Source organism: Haliotis rufescens, unplaced genomic scaffold (genome assembly GCF_023055435.1).
Source record: "Haliotis rufescens isolate VD_foot unplaced genomic scaffold, xgHalRufe1.0.p SCAF_45, whole genome shotgun sequence".
In the NCBI taxonomy this organism is placed as follows: Eukaryota; Metazoa; Mollusca; class Gastropoda; order Lepetellida; family Haliotidae; genus Haliotis; species Haliotis rufescens.
Window position 1 is genome coordinate 1,845,200 of NW_025964168.1, and position 21,288 is coordinate 1,866,487.

The following is a 21,288-nucleotide window of genomic DNA, read 5'->3' on the forward strand; positions in this document are numbered from 1 at the left end:
TAAGAATAGGTCACAGTATCCCCTGTTTATAGTAAGAATAGGTCACAGTATCCCCTGTTTATAGTAAGAATAGGTCACAGTATCCCCTGTTTATAGTAAGAATAGGTCACAGCATCCCATGTTTGTAGTAAGAATAGGTCACAGTATCCCATGTTTATAGTAAGAATAGGTCACAGTATCCCATGTTTGTAGTAAGAATAGGTCACAGTATCCCCTGTTTATAGTAAGAATAGGTCACAGTATCCCCTGTTTATAGTAAGAATAGGGCACAGCATCCCATGTTTGTAGTAAGAATAGGTCACAGCATCCCATGATTATAGTAAGAATAGGTCACAGCATCCCATGTTTATAGTAAGAATAGGTCACAGCATCCCATGTTTATAGTAAGAATAGGTCACAGTATCCCCTGTTTATAGTAAGAATAGGTCACAGTATCCCCTGTTTATAGTAAGAATAGGTCACATTATCCCCTGTTTGTAGTAAGAATAGGTCACAGTATCCCATGTTTATAGTAAGAATAGGTCACAGTATCCCCTGTTTATAGTAAGAATAGGTCACAGTATCCCCTGTTTATAGTAAGAATAGGTCACAGCATCCCATGTTTATAGTAAGAACTATACTCTATGCCCTGGCTGAATGGTTGTCATCATATTCCAGTGTTGTGGAGCATGGCTCATACTGTCAACAACTGACCTGCATGGACTCAGACCAAGACTGTTTAGAGTAAAATAACTCTCTGATGATGACACCACATTGTTTCAGGCGTCTTTTGAGTTGTACGGTGCTGACTTCATGCTGACGGAGGACTGCCAGCCCCTGCTGATCGAGATCAACTCCTCACCAAGCATGGAGGCCAGCACGCCCATCACAGCCCGACTCTGTACCAACGTCCTCGAGGACACCATCAAAGGTACAGCTGCATGACCATCATCAGCTGATGTCGTGCAAAAGAGTCGTTTTGCATGCATGTTTTTGGTGTTTGTGAATTGTAATGTCCCTCTTTTGACAGCGGTTTGCCAAATAGTTTTGTAAAATATACGAGAATGATTGTCTTGCTTGTCAAAATTATCACTGGCATTTGACTGATGTTACCATGATATACAAACTACAAAGAGGAGAATGAAATTGGCCAAATATTTCATGGGGTTGGTTGTTGGTTGGTTTGTTGTTTAAAGCCGCAATCAGCAGTATTCCAGCTATATGACGGCGGTCTGTAAATAACTGAATCTGGACAAGACAATCCTGTGAACGATATCATGATCCACGCAATTGGGATCGTTGACATGCATCAACCAAGTCAGCGAGTCTGACCACCCGATCCCATTAGTCGCCTTTTACGACAAGCATAGCCGCCTTTTACGGCAAGCATGGATTGCTGAAGACCTATTCCACCCCGGCTCTTCACGGGTCATTTTCATGGGGGTCATACGTGATCTGTTCTGTTGAAATTGTAGGTAGAACAATAAAGGCTTGGATATTTTATCTAGTTAGTGTTGAAGTTTAGTAAGACTGTTTGAGGTACAGATGCTTTTCCTACTGTGTCTCTAAGGCTTTGGTCCTGCCCACACTGAAGCACATGTGGTGTCTCCTTAGACAATTGACTTGTTCGAAATATGCCTCTGTTCACCCAGCAGTGAATGAGATTGTAATGTGACTGTTAGCCTTCTATCACTTCACAGGCACCTTGGGTTATGTACTCCCGAGGGAACTGAGAATAAGAAAAAAGTGCATGTATGGTGTCTGGTTGATAAATAACACATCTTGAAGAATTTAGTTAGTATTAATAATATGGCTCAATCCATCTTTCTTTCAGTTGCAGTAGACAGGAAATATGACCGAAATTGCGATATTGGTCGCTTTGAGCTTGCTTACAAGCAACCATTGGTGACAGTGCCGCCATACATTGGCATCAATCTCAGTGTGGATGGCCAGGCCATTCGCAAACCAGGAGTACGTAGGCCTGATGTTGCCATTCCAGTGGAACCCTACTTCACTCCACGGAATAGTGTCCGACAAAGTTTGTCCAATGAGAAAGTGGCCGAAACTAAGAAGTCAGGGGGAAGTAACTCTGTGCCAGCAGCAGGGAAGTCAAGTGGCGAGGGTGGGAAATCCACAGGATCTTCCAAAGCCAGCAGTTCCGAGTCTGGCAATACTAAGGGACATTCTACCAAGTCAGAGCCAGTATCTCAGGACTCGGGTCACAAAGCTTCAGTTATAATGGTATCGAAATCGGAGAGTAAAAGATCGGAATATGTTGATAGTCACCACTCTATAAAGAATCATCCCCAGCCTCCATCGCATCCCAAAGTGTGCACTCAGACGCCTTATCTGGCAGGACTGACAACTCGGCGGATTGTATCACGGACGTCTGTGTCGAACAACTACACGATCCCACCCACGATAATGGACAGGCAAAACAAGGCCACTGTGTCCGTTAACAATGTGGAGTCCACAGACTTAAAGACAATGAAATCCACTGGAGTTGTCAAAGGTAATGAGTTAAAGGCCAAGTCCTTCCAACCGTGTCATAAGATAAAGAAAAGGGTTAACAAAGTCAATAGGCCGAGGTTCGAACGCATCGTTCAGCCTCAAGTTACCATCACTTTCCCTCAAGTGCCATATGCCAGTCTCAACGTGGCGTACCGTTCGCCCACCGGGGACGACCTGGTGGCGCCCCCTCGTCTGCGATACAGCTACCTGTCCAGCTCATCGGAGCATATTTACCGACCAGGGTTGCCACTAGGGGGCATTGAGAGCTCGTAGCGGAGTATGTTCTGGGTCAACCCCTTCACATAGATCTGCATAGACCAGTGATGCTTCAGGCTAGTTAGACATGCTCGCCAGTTCATTTCAGGGTATCATAGATTTTGTCACTAGAGGGTCAGTTGAGTGATATATAGAAATGGTTGATTTTTAAACTTTCAGATTGTCATGTTTTGATATTATTCAGCTGAATTCTACCTCGATGTGACAATTGTCAATATGGTGAAATGAACTGACAGAAAGTATAGAAGCATTTTCACGACATAGGTTCTTCAGTTCTCAAATATGGCTTATCGGCATCTAGGATCAAGTTCGTGTGGTTTGGAGAAGAAACATTTAAACACATGAGTAAATTACTTTTTATTTCCGACCAGGCTTTTTTACTATCTCTGTCATTTTATCCATGTCGCTAAATATGAGCTGGGAGATTTGGTTGAGAACTGAAGTTTCCTTGTAGTACATGAGTGGTGATGAATATACTACAGTTAATCTCATTAAAATCAGATCTTAGTTCTCGCTATTGCTAAACAAAGTGAGATCTTAGTTCTCGCTATCGCTAAACAAAGATCTGAGGACATCCCATTAAAGTTCACGTCAGAACGACCTTTCATCCAACCAATCAGAGCGTCGCTTACCAGATCATGAAAGTGACAGTCGGAATGTGTTTTCTAATCATGCAACCTCGAAATATTTAACAGAGATTATTCCGAACGACAGTTACAGGTTTTATGATCATTTCCATACAATCTAGGCCATCTATAAGCCATTCCAGAATGTTCTTTTTATCAGTTTTAAATTTTTTAATCGAGAATACGTCAAAATATGTTCCGAAGCGTAGTCGCCAGTTTGAAACTAGTGTCGTAAAGCTCGAGAAAACCACCCTATGATTGGCTAATGTTGATTTCTTGTCAGTCATTTCATTGGTTCGTAATAGGATGTCCTCAGATTTTTGTTTAGCGGTAGCGAAATCTAAGATCTGATTTTAATGAGATTGATACTACAGTAGACAGAGAAATATGCCAGTATACACCTCTTTAACTACTATATTCCTTCTAACATTGTGTAGTGGCTGATTGCTTATGTAGTGCCAATTGCCACAGCCATGCTATGTGTGACTGTATAGATGAAGCATGGCTGTAGTTGTTGGCTATGTTGAAGCTGTTGCTGTAGATGCAGCATTGGCTTCAGAAGTTGAGACTGACTTGTAATGACGCTGAAAAATTGCAGGCTTTAAATATAATTTTGGGGGTTCTGGGTTTAGGACTGTGGCCGTCACATTTGGCAGTTGTGTCAGTCACAAGTTGAACCAGTAGTTGCTGCCTGTTGATATTGTAGACAGCAGAACTTACTTGAATTTGTAGTATTACAGTTATACTGGTAAGTTGAAGTGATTGTGACACCAGATTTATCAGTATGGGTAGATGAGGCCTCGTCAGGTCCTTATACAGCTTGACTCATGATGTTTATTATGTTTAGATAAGACTCCCCAAGACCAGAACTAGAAAATCTCTATCCACTGAGGAGAATGTTTATTATTGAAGAACCTTTGAGATCAAACTGACAGACCTACAAACTGTAAAAGGATTTAATTTGGTCTGTTGTAAATGAGGAAGGCTTGTTAGGTAGCCCTGTGGTTAAAGCATTCGTGCATCATGATTTCACACATAGCTGCAATGTATGAAGCCAGGTTCTGGTGTCCCCTGACCTGATATTGCTGGAATAACTTGGCTTAAAACCATACTCACACACAGACAAATGAGCATGATTAATTACTCTGTGAGACATTCGGGGAGTTAGTCCACACAGATGCAAGTCTGTCTCCATGACCTTGTAGTCATCCATTGTGTACATCCTTGCATGTTCTGTAAGGATTTGAAAGGGTAAATATCTTCAACAGGCATTATGTTACCGGTATGTGTTTCCAACGGCAGTTTGCAGTATTATGTTATGCACAGTATTTTTATATAAATATTTTACCTTTTATCTGAAATTGGGTATTACCATGCTTACCAAAGAAGTATTTTAATCCTTTTTTTTATTCTAAATTCAGCAGTTTATTCTAGTTATAACAATCATCATATTTATTTTATTTATTTTATCAGCTTATTGTCATTTATTATTAGAGCTGTAGATGTATGCAGTACATGATTGGAGAACTTGACAACAGGTTTCTACAGTGTTACCTGAATGATTGCTTGTCAACAGACCACAATGGTGTCTATTGTATGTGCTCTTGACCACTGGTTTGTGTGGCCAAGACTTGATGACATACAAGGTGACTTCATATGGCTGTGATATTTCTGACTACGACATACACAGCTGACTTCAGATGGCATCTACATTTGTCACCATGAGTTGGTAGATGCATGTTGGTCTTGATCAACCAGTAAACACTATTATGCTGTAACCTGAGATTATTCTGTAGTTTCAGTCAGTAAGACACTTGCTGATGTAGGTTCAAACTTACATACCATACCATGGGCGGATACAGCTTTTTTTAAAAGGGGGGTGCACAATTAAGATCTATTTATTGTCTTTGGTGGTAATTTATACAGAAATAAAGATTTTTTTCGAAATAAAAAGGGGGGTGAGCACCCCCGCACCCCCCCCTCTGTATCCCCCCATGCATACTCTGCATCATTGTTAAACCAGTGGCCCAGTCATCCAAGGCACTGCAATTTGCTGTGTAGAGTTGCATCCCTTGCTCGCGCAAGACACCTATGATTTTGGGTTCGAATTCCAGTTTGCCCTGATTATGTTTCTTGGCTTGTCAGCACCATACCCATGCTCATGGGTTTCACCAAGCTGGTAAATGTCTAAGACCGGCATCACTCCGGGCTTTCCTCCAACATTAAGCTGACAGGCCATAATATATGTAGAAAAATGTTCAAAGTGGCATTAAACCCAACTCACTCAATCACTGTTAGGCCAGTCTAAGACAATCATGGTAAAAGTGTTTTTTTCTAAACTTCATTAACCAGTTAGGACAGTTTTTAAGCAAACAATAGATACCTGTGTACAAAAGCCTTTGCATTAATTAACATTAAGTTAGATGTCTAGTCTAAATTTGATAGTCGACTTTTGATAACACTGAATGTCATTACCTCCTATTAACATAGAGGACCTGCTTAGAACTCACCAGTGTTATACCAACAGATTTGAGAGGAAGTAACCATCAGATCAGTTAGAGTTAGAATGTCAAGTGTATCAAACTTTAGAAATATCAAGTAAATAAAGTTTGAAGCATTTTGACATGTTAGATATTTCTTAGTGGATTGCTTATAGAGACGTACACGGAACTGCGATAACCTTGGTTCAATGACCACCTTAAAGACTCTTTCACCTGCAAAGGATGAATTTAATTATATCTTTTCTTAAACAAATAATGATTGACAGTTGTTCAAGCCTTTGTTAATGTCCTTTTTTGATCAATAATGTCATTCTCACTGTATGTGTATTGAGATTTCTTTTACAATTTCCATTTGGAAAAGGTGATGGGTAACTGGTACAGAACCACATAATGGTTTAGTGGAACTTTTTTTATAAAAATATTTACTGAGAATATACAAGTCAAAATTAAAGCATTTAATCAGCATCCGTGAAAGTGTCTACCTAGTCTCTCCTCCTCTCCCCTCTCCCCTCTCCCCTCTCCCCTTCTGCTTGTAATGACACGTTCCACTTGGGTTACCCAGCATGACTTTGCCACGCTGTCAATGCCAACCAGTTCTCAGGGGAAACTCCCTTCATTTTCAACACAGTACACAAAGTTTATTTTGGCGAGAGAAGGAATGATTCTTAACATTCCCAGACAAACTTTCATACAAAAAAAGACATTGTCATTCCTTTTAACTGCCTATACTAGTGCAGTATCGTCCTTCTTTAATCCATCCATTGGTATCCCATTTCATTGTGATAAATATCCTGGGCACTGTTCCACAAAGCGATCTTAGCGCTAGGACTAACGTAAGTCAGTATTGGAGTTACGATCACTTAGCGCTAAAATAGCTTTGTGGAACGGGCCCCTGGACACAACCACCATTGCTTCAATGTCAAATGATCCCAATGACACAATGCTAAATATAGCCCTCTAGTGTCTAGTACTGTCTTGAGCCAGGGAAACTCTGGTGATGGTGGTGATGTCACAGTGAAGCTTTGCTGGCATATGAATCCAGGGTATTTATCATAATAGGATGGAGATAGGATACACTGGATATCAAGAATGGTGCAGTGTGTAATATTTTACTGTGGCCCACTGGGAAATATATGGTTTACAGACTGGATGTTGAAGTATGAAGCGTCAGTTTCTCACTGAGAGCTCCGTGGCAGCTACATGTATATGGACAACTACAGATGCACAGTTAGGGTCATTGTGTCCTACCTGCAGGCCCTAACTTGGGATATTAACAGTATCCTCATAAGTGTCACATTGAGCAGGTTTTCTGTCATTCTGGCAAAAATATGGATCTGCATTTTACTGAAATAACTGTTACGTTTTTTCATATATTTTAGACCATATATTAGACATTGGCTTGTTTAGTTTTCTTAAAGGTGTGTCCACCCCGTGTTAGCGTAAGAAGTTGCCGTGCTATACATGCTTTGATTGCCTGTCATAAGTTCTAGTGATGTATTATGGTATAGACAAACTGCTTGAGCATACACAGCAGACATTTTGTTTTAAGGCTGTTGTCGGTGATTCCGTAAATTCAGATCAACAACCCACTCAAAACACCAGACTTGAATGTATGTTCCTATTCCAAAGAGTTCGTGTTTTATTTAGTCATGGTAGAATGGAGATAAACATACTGTGTTTTCAATGTAGAGCTAGGTCACCTATAGATTTAACCTCGCTAAAGTAACATTTGAAACCTCACATGGCGCGTTCGGTTCCAAATTTAATTTAGCGCAGTTAAATCTACAGGTATCCTAGCTCTACATTGAAAACACTGTGTGTTTATCTTCGGAGTAATAGTTCACATTTATGTTTATGATGTTTGTATTACCAATCATATATGGCCAGTGCTTTCTGCTCAGAAGATCACCGTGATGATTTGTATGTTATCAGAGATATGCACTGCCTGCCTGTGACAATGATGGACCTTGTTGTTTTGGTTGTTTGTTGTTTTACGCCGCACTCAGCAATATTCCAGCTATATGACAGCGGTCTGTAATTAATCGAGTCTGGACAAGACAATCCAGTGATTGATATCATGAGCATCGATCCATGCAATTAGGATCGATGACATGCATCAACAAAGTCTGCGAGCCTGACCACCCGATCCCGTTAGTCGCCGCTTGCGACAAGCTTAGTCGCCCTTTATGGCAAGCATGGGTTACTGAAGATCAATTCTACCCCAGATCTTCACGGGTCTGATGGACCTTGTTTCAGAATATATGGAGCAACATCCCATAATAATTAGTATTGCAAGGCCCTACTTTTTGAGAGGTCTCTGACCTCCTAGCAATCTGAAGCAATGAATTACCCTTTTAACTCTACATATATTCATTATTTATTTTTATTGATTTGAATGGGGAAACAATTTAGTCAATCAACATCATGTATATATACACACCATTAAAATAAGGACAAACATACTGTAACACCATTAACTATCAACTGGAATAACATAGTTTGAAATAACAAGTCACACTCATCAATTAACCCTCATCCGTCATAACTGAAATCACAATTTGTGTCTTGTCACATGATCATCCGCCTCATTCTCACAGCTGTGGAGCCTCTCTCTGAGGTCGCGGCCGTGTGTCTTGTGTTGTCCTGTGTTCCATCTCAGTCAACCTACTAGCTCATTATGTCGACTCATATATTATTTCTCTTTGTTTCCCGAAAGGTAAAAAGCGGCGTAGGAAACAAGGCCAGGCTCGGCCAAAACTTGGACCAATCAAATTGACAATGACCAGCAAATCGTCGCCGTACACTGTGGTGCGCAAACTTCCTCTCGTTAAGGTCCCTATCTTTAACAAGCACAGCTGACCTTGTCTGATCTAGGTCCAGACATCGGTCAGTTTGTACGCACCAGGTAGCACCCTTTTACAGCATGTGCAAGGCATGCCTTTTACTTCCCTCTGCTTCGTATCTATAAGTAGCTCTCCACAGATCAGATTTTCGGGCATCTTGGGAATCTCTAACAGCCTGCTTCACTTATATGCTTCTCAATTATCATACATATGTATATGATTCATGATATGAATAGTATTGAATACTTTCTTTTTAGCGGAAACATTTTATCTTGAAATGAATATATGTAATTCTTTACTTATTCTTTGGCTAATTTTTTGAAATATTTAACTTTTTTAGTCTAAAACTGTAGTTCTGTGTTAACATTTTTTGGAATTTTGTTTTTTAAAAACTTTGGGTAATTTATTCAGAGTGATTAGACTAGTATGGGATATAGCTTAGTCTATGACCATTTCTACTAATACCAAGGCATGCTTTGCACATGCACAGACCAACACAGACCTAACCCGAAACAAAACTTGTTCGTATATTTGTTTCTCATCTTGCCGCACATATCCATACACTGAATGCACAAAGCTACAGACACAAACAAATTTATTGAAATCTTAAATCTGCATGGAAAATGACATTCCTGGTCATGGGTAGTAAAATGTTTTAAGATTGACAGTGAAGAAAGTACTGGATTTAGTTTTTGTAGTGTTTACATATGAAAACACGGGAAGCAAAGTCCAATGCGTCCTAATAGAAAATTTTCAAAGTTTGACGTTTACAGATCCAGTTTTGTTTGCCATGTTGTTTTGTAGCATTCAGATGTTTCATCACCTACCCTACCTGCCCCACCCGCTCCACCCTGCCCCACCCTGCTGCATCCTCTCTCTCCTTGGCATCATGTAGAGATACTATCTCCCTACTGCATGTTAACATGTCGACTGTTCACTGGCCAAGAGCATGTCAGGCAGAAGTTCTGCCATCAGCCAGCCAATGGACACTTGACCTGTCAGAGTGTAACACATGCTTTCCTACCAGCATCAGAACCTTACACACCTGGAAATGATGTACGGCTTTTCAAGCTCTTCAATTACCAATTCTGAACTTTATAATGAGTTATAACTATTATATTCTGAGTCAAGTCAACGTTTCCGCAAAAGCAACAATAAAAGATGTAGATGGTATGTCAAAATTTAATCTTTTGGTTTAAAAGAGTTATTACCAGTGTTCGTTAATGCGTATTTAATTAAACTGTGGTTCTGAATTAGTTAGTCAAGCATGTGTAGAAACACCATTCAAACCTTATTTATTTGCAGAATATTTGCAGAATTATTTTCAATTATCAACTCCATAGTGTTGGGTTGTTTGTAATTCCACTCTCGATGTTCCAGTAGATAGGAGACCTGATGATTCTCAGTGAAGCCATTGTCACACATGTATTCCCACTATCCTTTGTCAACTCTTGCCATCTTTTTGTCCTCAGTATACTAACAGCAGCATGCTATTGTGTATCTGTATATATACGACTGTTTATCACAATTGTTAGAAATATGAAGTTCTCAAACAATATTACAGAATGTACTTCTCAAGAACCAGGGATCACTGTTTGCCCAGTGTTCTTTGTTGATGGTATTCACTTTGCAGAGTTGCTTCCCTTTGCCATAACAGGATCTCACATGGTCATGGGTTCAAATCCCAGATGATTGTCCTAGGTCTGTCAGCACCATTCATGTGCTACTGATGTATCACAGTAGTAAATAAATATCAATGAATTGTGTCAATTTGGGCATACTTCCCACAGTAAGCTGACACAACAAGATGGATGAAATACTGTGTAAAGCAGTGTTATACCTAATTCTCTCACTCACTCTAACTCCTTTTTCTCTGTTGTTCCATCGACTAGTAGTAAATAAAATTTGGAGAAAAATAATAAAAACATTAGATGAATACAAATGTACTACTCAAAAAGTTAAGGTCCACCCAGTTATTTCATAGTACTATAGTAAGTATAGTTAATCGTCCGTCAGACATCCAGTGATTAATATCTTGAGCATCAATCCACGCAATTGGGATCGATGACAATATAGTTAATCAGTCATGACATGACAGATTGGGTATGGTAATATGAAAGTATTGTGTGGTCCTTAACATTTTTTAAGTAGTATAGACTTATTTAAATGTTGTATCAAGTAAATAAGAATTTATGTTATTCTTGTCTTTTTTATATTAGAAACGAAAGAAAAAACATTCGCAGTAGAAGGTGATTACACAAATATCGTAACAGCTTGCAGTAAATATCTAATGCACCTCTGCATGCCACATTGCTGACATTCACTGCGTTAGAATGCATGCTGAAGTTGATACACCTGCAGCCATTAAGCATAGCCACCACAGACTTCAATGATACTATTATACTTTCAAGGTGATTTTTCTCAGTTTTGCCTCAGCAGGAGATAGAGCGTGATAGACTCAGCTGCACTTTTTTTTAACAGAAATGAAAAAAGAAATGTGAATGGGATTTTACAGATGCACATGAAGTCATGATGTTACATGGATTTTAATCTCATTTTTTATTAATTTTTAGGTGTCAAGAGAAGTCTGTTTCAGTGTTTTTTGTATGCGTCATATTTCTGCACTTCATTCATTCACATCATCATTAACATGTGACCTCAAATCCTGTGCCATGACCTAGTTTATGCATCATGTTGAATTTCATCTTGTTAGTGCTCCTCGTAGAGTACAGGTGTATTTGTTATTTTTATTCTAATGAACCTTTTGCTAGTTTCAAAGGCTTAGAATAGATATTGTACACAATCTCATTAAAATCAGATCTTAGCTCGCTATCGCTAAACAAAGATCTGAGGACATCCCATTAGGGGTCACGTCAAAACGACCTTTCATCCAACCAATCAAAGCGTCGCTTACCAGATCATGAAAGTGACAGTCGGAATGTGTTTTCTAATCATGTATCCACGATATATTTAACAAGCGGTATTCCGAACGACAGTTACAGGTTTTATGATTATATCCATACAATCTAGGCCATCTATAAGCTATTCCAGAATGTTCTTCTCATCAGTTTTAAAAATTTTAACCGAGAATACGTCAAAATATGTTTCGAAGCGTGGTCGCCAGTTTGAAACTAGTGTCGTAAAGCTCGAGAAAGCTGCCTTCTGATTGGCCAATGTCGATTTCTTGTCAGTCATTTCATTGGTTGGTCAAAATTTGCGAAAGGTCGTTCTGACGTGACCCGTAATGGGATGTCCTCAAATCTTTGTTTAGCGGTAGCAAAAATTAAGATCTGATTTTAATGAGATTGTATTGTACACTGAAACACGCCCTTGGTGAGTCAACAGCTGTAATTTCCATTAATAATTAAGTCTTCAATCTGAAAGAATGAATGCACAAATCAAAAACAGTTTTCTACCTATAGGTGATGTAAAGGTAATTGTAAGATTCTGAAAAGAAAGAGGTTATTAGTTAGGAGGGACCCTATTTGGCCCCCCAGATCGGCCTAATTTAAGAAGTGAGGAAAACCTTTAGAATTTGCAGTGAAACTTATCAGATGTGTTGATCACTGGTAGATAAGAAATAGAAATAACTTTATTCTTTCAACATTTGTATGGTAGGGCTGTAATAACCACCACATGAAGGGGTGCGGCTAGGTAGCATGTTTCTAGGGAGCAAGTCCTTTGACCCAAGCTGATTGTCTAAGGAAATGTACATGATGTAGGTAAGGACAGTTCAAACTTACAGAGACAAATTCATGTGGGGTCAACCACTTGCTTATGATTTTCTCTTGAAGTTCTAGAAATTGGCTTTTTTACTCATCTTAGCCAGTCATCTGTACTCCACCATGTCTTCAAGTCTTAAACCTGTGACAGAAAGAAAACAGAGGCTAGGTATCAGTTTTGTGAACATGTCTGCATGTTTTGTCTAGGGATTCCGATATTTGGCCACAAGTCTGCAACTAATGTTGGTAAAACTTCCCAAATTCAAATAAAAATAGTAAATTTTGTAAAATTTAATTTTTTTGCATCTTTCCTGTGTGACATGGTTTCACGTTACTGATTAGTGCATCAAATCCATAGAATATCTCTGAATGTAAGAATATAAGAATCTTTCAAAGTTGTAATGTTACGTCCTAGGTAATTCCCTATTTTCCCACCCATTTCTAGAATTAATAATTTGACTTTCCTAGTGGGCCAAAGAGGGTCCACATCCATGTGCTTTCCTTCTTGAAGACGTGAACATGGGATAGCATAGGTTACCATGGTTACAGTAGGATGACACGGGTGAACTAGGTGTAGGTCAGTCTGCATCTGACTGGTGAAGGTTGTTTGTATTTACGTATCTCTGTACAGAGTGCAGGTGTGAGACATGGAAGTAATGATGGAGGGTTAGAGAGGAATGTGTAGTCGTGATCATTTGTTTGTTGTTTAACACCGCACTCAGCAATATTTCTGCTATATGATGGCGGTCTGTAAATAATCAAGTCTGGACCAGACAATCCAGTGATTAATATCATGAGCATGGATCCATGCAATTGGGATAGATGACATACATCAACCAAGTCAGCGAGCCTGACCACCCGATCCCGTTAGTCGCCTCTTACGACAAGCATAGTCGCCTTTTACGGCAAGCATGGGTTGCTGAAGAACTTTTCTACCCCGGATCTTCACGGATCATTCGTATTTATTTAGACATATTGGGGGTGAGGTGGGGTAGACTAGTGGTTAAAGCGTTCACTCATCACGCTGTAAACCTGGTTCGATTCCCCACATGGGAACAATGTGTAAAGCCCATTTCTGGTGTTCCCTGCGGTGATATTGCTCAAATATTGCTAAAAGCGGCGTAAAACCATACTCACTCACTAGACATATTGGGAATGGAATTCACTGGGTAAATTGACAAGGATTAAGTTTAGCATGTGCCAGTTACGATCTCACAGAGGTTTGCTCAATTACTAGATATTAATGCAATTCTTGTCCAGAGTATGAGGAATGTTAGGAACTGTCTTCTTATCCTGCCCACAGCATACACAACCCTGAGCCAGCATGTGTACAGTTCTCTTATGCATGGTTTATCATGTCCAGTATATTTCATAAAACAGGTTCATTTCAGCCTATTGATGTCAAATCATTTAATAATCGTGGCTTTGCAGTGACATTAACAAATACAATGTATTGTAAATAACTGCATGATATAACCCAATCTCCAGTATACATAGGTTTTAATGGCTGACAGATGACAACTAAATGTATAGTGTGTATTGAGAGTATTCTATTTATACATGTTATATGTCGACAGTGCATTTTCTTAATGAATTATTTGTTTATAATAGCTGCATATTGTAGGCCTTTCAGTTGAACTTTTTTGTTCAGCTCTTTTTTTGCTTCTTCCTATATTTATTAATATATGTATAATGTTTTAATTATTTACCAAAGTGTAATGATGAATATTTTCTATATTTCATAGTTATTCATATATATTATCAAATATTTATACTTAAAATGATTATCATGTTTATTCTAATAGAGTTCCTCATTTTCGTTTTCTTTTCCTTGTGTCATAAAAATGGCAACCGTAGCAGTCTTGATTAACTTCAGATGTATCACTGTTCCCTAGAAATGAGAATAATATTAGATTTACATGTGTGCTCTTAATCATATTAATTGTGATTGAATATTGCCAGTATATTGATGATGTATGTAAAAGTTTGGAGTGACGTGTGCTGTAATAATCCAGCTTGATAATTATTGCTACTTTAATCATACTTGGCTTGTTCCTGACTAACTTCTAACTGTTTTCCTCTATTAACAGGTTGTGTAGATGCATTAATCGACGGCACATGGGGCCGAACTTGTAGTGAGTGTGGGGGTGGAATGAACTTACATCTCGATAACGTCAACCCTAACTGCCGATGTCGACAAGACAGCGTTATCGTTACCATGGCGTACGGACGAGCTCGGAGTGCACGGTTTGCTGCGCCCCCCTTCCACCCCAGCAGCGGGTACAATCATCCCCGTCCCCCAAGTGCATCCTTCATCCCTCAAACTAAGGGCAAGGGCAGTAGCAATACAGGCTTCAAGAACATGAAAATGGAGAAGGTTTTGTTGAAATACACTGATGGTGGAATCAAACGTCCAATACCTCTAGCAATGCAGGCTAATCCACTTCCGAAGCTGGTACGCAGATACATTGGGCGCCGAATGGTGCCTAGTCATGACACAAACATGCTCCAGAGCACTGTTTATATAGACACTTCACAGATAGAGAACCCTCTATCTATTGTATCCCAGAGCTACTGTCGGTGATGAAGGTGTTGCTCTGATCTCACAAACCAGCCTTGATATGGAAACTTGTCATTCTCCATTTGTCCGTCACAGATGAAGAGCTAAGCGATTCCTTCACTCTTTAAGCAGCCAAGAATGATTTCTACTCACAAAACTCATTTTTCTTGGCCAGTCACTAGAAGGACATGGTCTCTTCAGGTACCATAGTTGATGATAACTTCCTTAGCCAGTGCTTTTTTTCATCACTAGATAAGTAATTTTTTTGAATTATGAATGAAATGTATTTTTTGTAATTAACAAAATATTATTTATTTCTTTAAAAGAATTTAACATGTCCTCAGTTTGAAATGTTCTTGAAGCCTGAGTTCACTGTCAGCGTCCACCTGATGTATGCTCAATCATGTAGTATGTATATATATACACAAGGGACAGGTGGAGATCTCAGTGTTATTTATATGGGTTTGTTTGAGTGACATATTGTTGTTATTGTTGTTATGGTAGTCACATCAATAGAGAGACATGTTATTGTGTGATGTATCATCGTAACGGGTGTTGATTTCTCGGTTCATACATACATCGTTGTACATTGATTGCTTTTTCATCTTCATGGATCAGCTGTGAAAATCACTGGTGTGTCATTTATGTGTTATTAACATATGCAGTTTGACAAACCTTTGTTGCAATGATTTATCTATAAAGCAGTAGACATGTCAGACATGCAATACCCTGCACACAATTATGTTATAACCTGACCAGCAGCATTTTACAGTTACATTCCAATTTTATGTTATTGTGGAATTATTTTAATTTTTTTCTTTATCCATAAAATAACATCGCCAAATCTCAGTAATTCACCTTCAGGAAGTTATGCCACGGAGGTGTGAATTCTGTGAATTCAGTGTATGAATCAAGACTTAGAAATAAAAAATGGTGTTCCTATTTTTTTAGAACTGTAATCTTTTGTTCAATGGAGGTACTAATAGTCATATGTTTCTTCAATACATTCCAGTGTATAGACAAATATTTGTCAAACTGTTTATACATGAACCTCATGATAGCAGCATTATCATTGTTGTCGTTACAGTATCATTCCACTCCATATCATTTTGTTAACGAAACTCTGAAAATATTTTTTCAGGGCAGATTTGTTTCTGCTTGTTGGGACAGACACATTTCTGATTTTCATGTTCTATTTTTCTGTTAATACTTTTCTGGTTTACCTTTTATACTTCTGTACAGTACATATAACATCTTTTCAAATTCTATTCTTATTTTAATAATATGGTTTCAAATTTAATTTATAACCTTTAACAAGTCCTGCCACCAAACAGAGATCAAATAAGCCAGTCAGTTATACAGTGGTAAGTTGTTAATATATGAGAGTTTGGGGCTGTCGGGTAGCCTAGTGGTTAAAGCGTTCGCTCGTCACGCCGAAGACCCGGGTTTGATTCCCGACATGGGTACAATGTGTGAAGCCCATTTCTGGTGTCCCCCGCCATGATATTGCTGGAATATTGCTAAAAGTGGTGGAAAGCCATACTCACTCACTCACTCACTATGAGAGTTGATTTTATTACTTTACACATGTTGGTATTTGTTTCCAACTGTAGACAGCTCCCCACGTCACTGTAAATTTGGTTTCGGATAGCGTTATATCAAACTAACCGTTTCAGAAAATGATTACAGTGCTATGATTAGTCTTTGTTGAAAGAATGAGAAAATCATAGGATTAAGATGTATTTGAAACCCTCGACCCTGTTCCACAAAGTGATCTTAGCATTAAGATGATCGTAACTCCCATATCTTAACATAGGCTTATGTAAGTCGTAGTGCTAATGTGGTTTACGACTTATGCTGAATCGGAATTGATGATTGGGTATAGAAGGCTCATCACAGGTTCTGCCTGCATACCATATTTGGCATGTGTCCTGACCTAGTTCTTCAAATCAATTGAGCGCTACAACTATCGTAGGCTGTTGTTAAAGAATGTGAGTTATGGCAGTTGTAGCGTTGAGAACAATTTGAGGGAAAACACACTTGTCAAATGCTTGTACATAATTTCAGTGAACAGTATATTATTGAGGTCTTATGATAACTTCTATAAGCTAGCCATGTCTGGGCCTTGTTGCACAAAGCAGTCAAACTCTAAGACTCAGAAGTATATATTGAGGAATAAGTGTAATGCTAGTCTTGGCACTAAGATCGTTTTGTGTAACAAGGCCAAAATCAACATCTGGTATCCGAGGTCAGTTGAGAATCCTGAAAAAACCTGCTATGCTAGGTTTAGTGGTGAAGGGTGACAAGTGCCAAATATACTGATTTACACACAAATAATATATTTATGTAGAATTTTGCTTTTACTACAATTTTTTACTTTACTTCAGGAATGGTATGTCATTATACGGTATGATAGATGACAGTTTCGGTATGTTTACGTGAATAGAATCTCCTGTTGTCAATGTATCATTCAACTGGTACATATAGTTGTCAGGTGTGTGTTGGAATTGGCTTGAAAGGTGGACATTCACGTGATGAATTTCATGCATACATACTTAGATATCTTTTGGAAACTGCCAAAGCATTCTGTGTATTGTGACAGTTCAGATTTTTATAATTAAGAATGACTGTTGCGAGTGTTATTATAATGATGTTTATAATGTTGACAGACTGTTACTTAGCATGCTTTTTAAAACAATTTCATAAGTTGAAAACACGACTGTGCCAAGTATATTCAGGGTCTGAGACTAACTGTGAAATGATGCACTGACACCAACAGGTGAGTAATGGTCCCTGCGTGTGTCTAAATGATGATATAAGAAATCTTTATTGCCATATCACCTGCAGGAAATCTTAACATGAAGTAGATTATTCCGATAAATGTCTAACATTTTAAATGTTAAATTTTGTGTCAGCATCGTGCAGCAAATAACTGCTGAGTCATCAGTATTGAATATTTAGTTCACCAGGTCAGCTGATAACACGGTTCACATGGAATATAGTCAATGTCAAGATCTTATTTGATTATTGAAATTTCTATGCAAAGTAGCCATTTGTATTTGAAATGTGCTGCAGTTGATTCATACACTCCGTTGCTCCATCACTAGTGGATACATATGCTGCTCTGCAGTGTAGTCGCTGTTTCTAAATCAACCAATCAAAACACGGCCTGCTTCCCGCAGGACGTAAAGCAGCGAGTATTCAGACCAATACGTGCCCATATTACATCACACAAATGGCAATGATATCGTGTCACAACCTTGAGGTATCATTTGTGCACACTGCTTCCATATCAGGCAATGGCAGGTTAGCACAAGTTCATGCAAGGAGTAGGACTCATTTGACTTGTCAGTTATACACAGCCTCATTCATTGGCTGACTGAAAATACACATGTCAACACTAAACTGCATATCAGCCCAATGTATTCACAGGTGATGTAGTGTGTACCCATGATGTATTGACGATTGATTCCACTTTACCATGCATACAATGCCCTTTGTCGTTAACTACATAAAGTCAGTAAGTCAATGTAATAACCGGGTAAGAACTTCTAGTTTTTTCACTTGCCAACTTGTTTACAAAACTTGTTATTCAAACAACGGGTTTTCAAATACAGAGATATTTATCATGCCAAAATGTCAAGGAACATTTAATTTGTCAGTTTCGTTACCAAATCTCTTTTGAGCCATACAAAAGAATTAATGATAATACTGATTCGTATTGCAAGTTTAGGTGATACTCAAAGACGCCTAAATGTTTATGCTATGTAGCGATCAATTTGTTTTCGGAGGTTTGTTCATTCCAGTCTGGAACATCAACCACTGCCCCGAAGCCTGAGTCTAATTATATTTTTTCTGGTCTACTAAGACCAGCTTAGGCTATCTAATATGCTAAGATGAAAATCTGAAAATAATCCCAAAATTTAGGCTTGTAGATCGGATGTTTTAGGCACAGATTGTAATTAACCAGTCCCTCGCTTTTACCATGGTTACTATACAACAGTTCAAATACTCACTAATTACATCACATGATACTCCATGCAATGCTGATTACAAACAATATAAAGAAATATTTATGATTATATTCTTTCATGATTTCTGTGGCAAATTATATGCTGATGTGACAGATTTACAGATAAAGTAGATGATTGATATGGGTGTCATGGCCCCCACAACAACATCTTCCCGCGGCAAAGGTGTTAACTCACTTTATAAGACAGTCCAGTGTGGAAACTGGACTTTCTTATAAAGTCAGTTAACACCTTTGCCGCGGGAAGATGCCGACACAATAACTGATGACTCAAATGTATGAATTAATACCATAAACAATTCACTATTTAAATTTTGTAAACACGTCAATATAAGTTTTTAATAGCTGCATTAATAATGAATCTATGTTTGCTATATGAATATTCACAGACATTTGAAATTTGTATTTGGCGACAGCTGTCCATGATGTGCGAGACATTCTCTACTAGGAGAGAACCTAATAACAATTAAAATATTTTCACACTGTAACCGTGGTTACTGGTAATGCAAATAGTACAATACAGGCCAGACAATTATTGTATTATTTATAGCATTAACTCTTGAGTTGAATATTGTTTGCTAATTGTTTTTGTTAGTTATTTATCCGACCATTGTCTCTTCACACCCAGTATCTGTGATTGTTTGTTCAGTACTTACTAACTTCACCAGTATTAATACTTAGGTTCAGGGTATCAGTAGGTCTCAAAACCTATTACTCTATGCAGAAGATGTATTTATCAACATCAACAGATGTCAGGGGTTTATTGCTACAAGTCACTAAAAGATCTCTTATTTTCTCTGTATTTACAGACTTATCATACTAATTTTTGTATTACCAACCTAACTAAAAGCAGATTTCAATTATGAATCCAATCCAATGTTAAGTTATAGCCAATTTAAACCAAATGTATTTTTTCGCATAAATTACCAGTATAATATGAGTCTCACTTTGGCTAATCTGATTTTAGATAATCCTTTATTATTTTTTTACATTAGTTGTGAAGTACATTGATCTTATTTTCTATAAACTCTTAGTTTCTTTTTAAGCTTTAACTAGACAAATGCCAGTGCTGAAGTATTATGAAATTAGTCAAAGAAAGGTATGGGCATCGTAAGAAACACCATGTTCATTTCTGTAGGCTTGTGATTAAATGTTGATTTTGGAAAACATTTACATGATGTTTTCAGTTCACATATTTTACAAGAATACATATTATTTAGCAGAGATATTTGATCAAACACCTGTGATGTCTGGAACAGAGGAAACAACACAAGGCATTTTGAGATGCCCCATCGGATGTTTTGTTTTTTCTTGTGTACACAACTCTCAGCATTGATATCGATCTGTGATATGATTATTTGTTTTATTGAAGTGTGTGTCGTTACCTGCTGCTTATATGTTTTAAGATATATTTTATTTTTGAAGATCAGGTTTTCATATCCAGAGTTTGTGCTGTTTATGTGATTTATAAAATGAAGTAAATTTATATTGAATGCTTTATGAAGGTGTTTGTTATGTTTAATACGTTTTCCATTACAAAAACATCGGCTCATTCCATCTTTAAAACAGAATATTATGTTCATAGATATTGGAAGATGATGTAGAAGGGGAGAGGACTGGGAGTGTTTTGGGGGGGAAAGTGTTCAAGAAAATACAGGACAAATATTGTTTGGGAACGTTTTTTTGTTTTTTGTTTGTTTGTTTAAAGTTTACTTTAGGTGGGAGGGTTCCAGAAAATACTGGACATATATGGTTTGGCAGGTGGATTAACACACAAAATGTGATTGTTCATTGAACCTACTGGGTGATCTGTCAAAAAACAAGATGTTCGGCTCTTCCATTCAGAGACCAAACTTGTATGTTTTAAGCAATGACCGAAAAAAAACATTGCTTCTCAGAACAAAAATCCCAGGACTTCTCTGTTTTACTTAGAATGGTATCGGTAATACTGTAATGAATGCACTGTGGATGTTCAGAGTTGCATATGCTCCTTTTGTAATTCTGAGGTCGTGATATTGGGTATCCCATTGTTATCCAGGTTTTTTTACAGATTGTAGGACAATCAGTCCACACTCCCCTTCAGAGCTCAGATGTATCCATGTCTTCTGTTGATTTACGCTGCAGTAGTTAATGTTTTAGCTATGTTGAGGTGACAATATCGCCGCCACAGCAGCAACAACCAAAACAACACAAGTAGCAGATACCCTCTAAATATCGCCACCACAGCAGCAACAACCAAA

General features: G+C 38.2%; 1 protein-coding gene across 8 annotated transcripts in view; it reads left to right on the forward strand.

The window, feature by feature from the left end:
• LOC124145907 (tubulin tyrosine ligase 3-like) overlaps nucleotides 1-20,546 on the forward strand; it is a 79,452-nt gene extending 58,906 nt beyond the window's left edge. For 4 of the 8 annotated variants that reach the window (XM_046515875.2, XM_046515876.2, XM_046515870.2 and 1 more), the window contains 3 exons: nucleotides 763-910; nucleotides 1,814-2,491; nucleotides 14,549-20,546. In XM_046515875.2, coding sequence (XP_046371831.2) covers nucleotides 763-910; nucleotides 1,814-2,491; nucleotides 14,549-15,042 — 1,320 coding nt within the window. In that variant the 3' untranslated portion in view covers nucleotides 15,043-20,546. Of the gene's footprint in view, nucleotides 1-762; nucleotides 911-1,813; nucleotides 2,492-8,609; nucleotides 8,799-10,955; nucleotides 10,986-14,548 lie in introns of all 8 variants that reach the window. The other 4 variants (XR_006862619.2, XM_046515873.2, XM_046515874.2 and 1 more) reach the window with 4 other exon arrangements.
• Nucleotides 20,547-21,288: the final 742 nt, after the last annotated feature.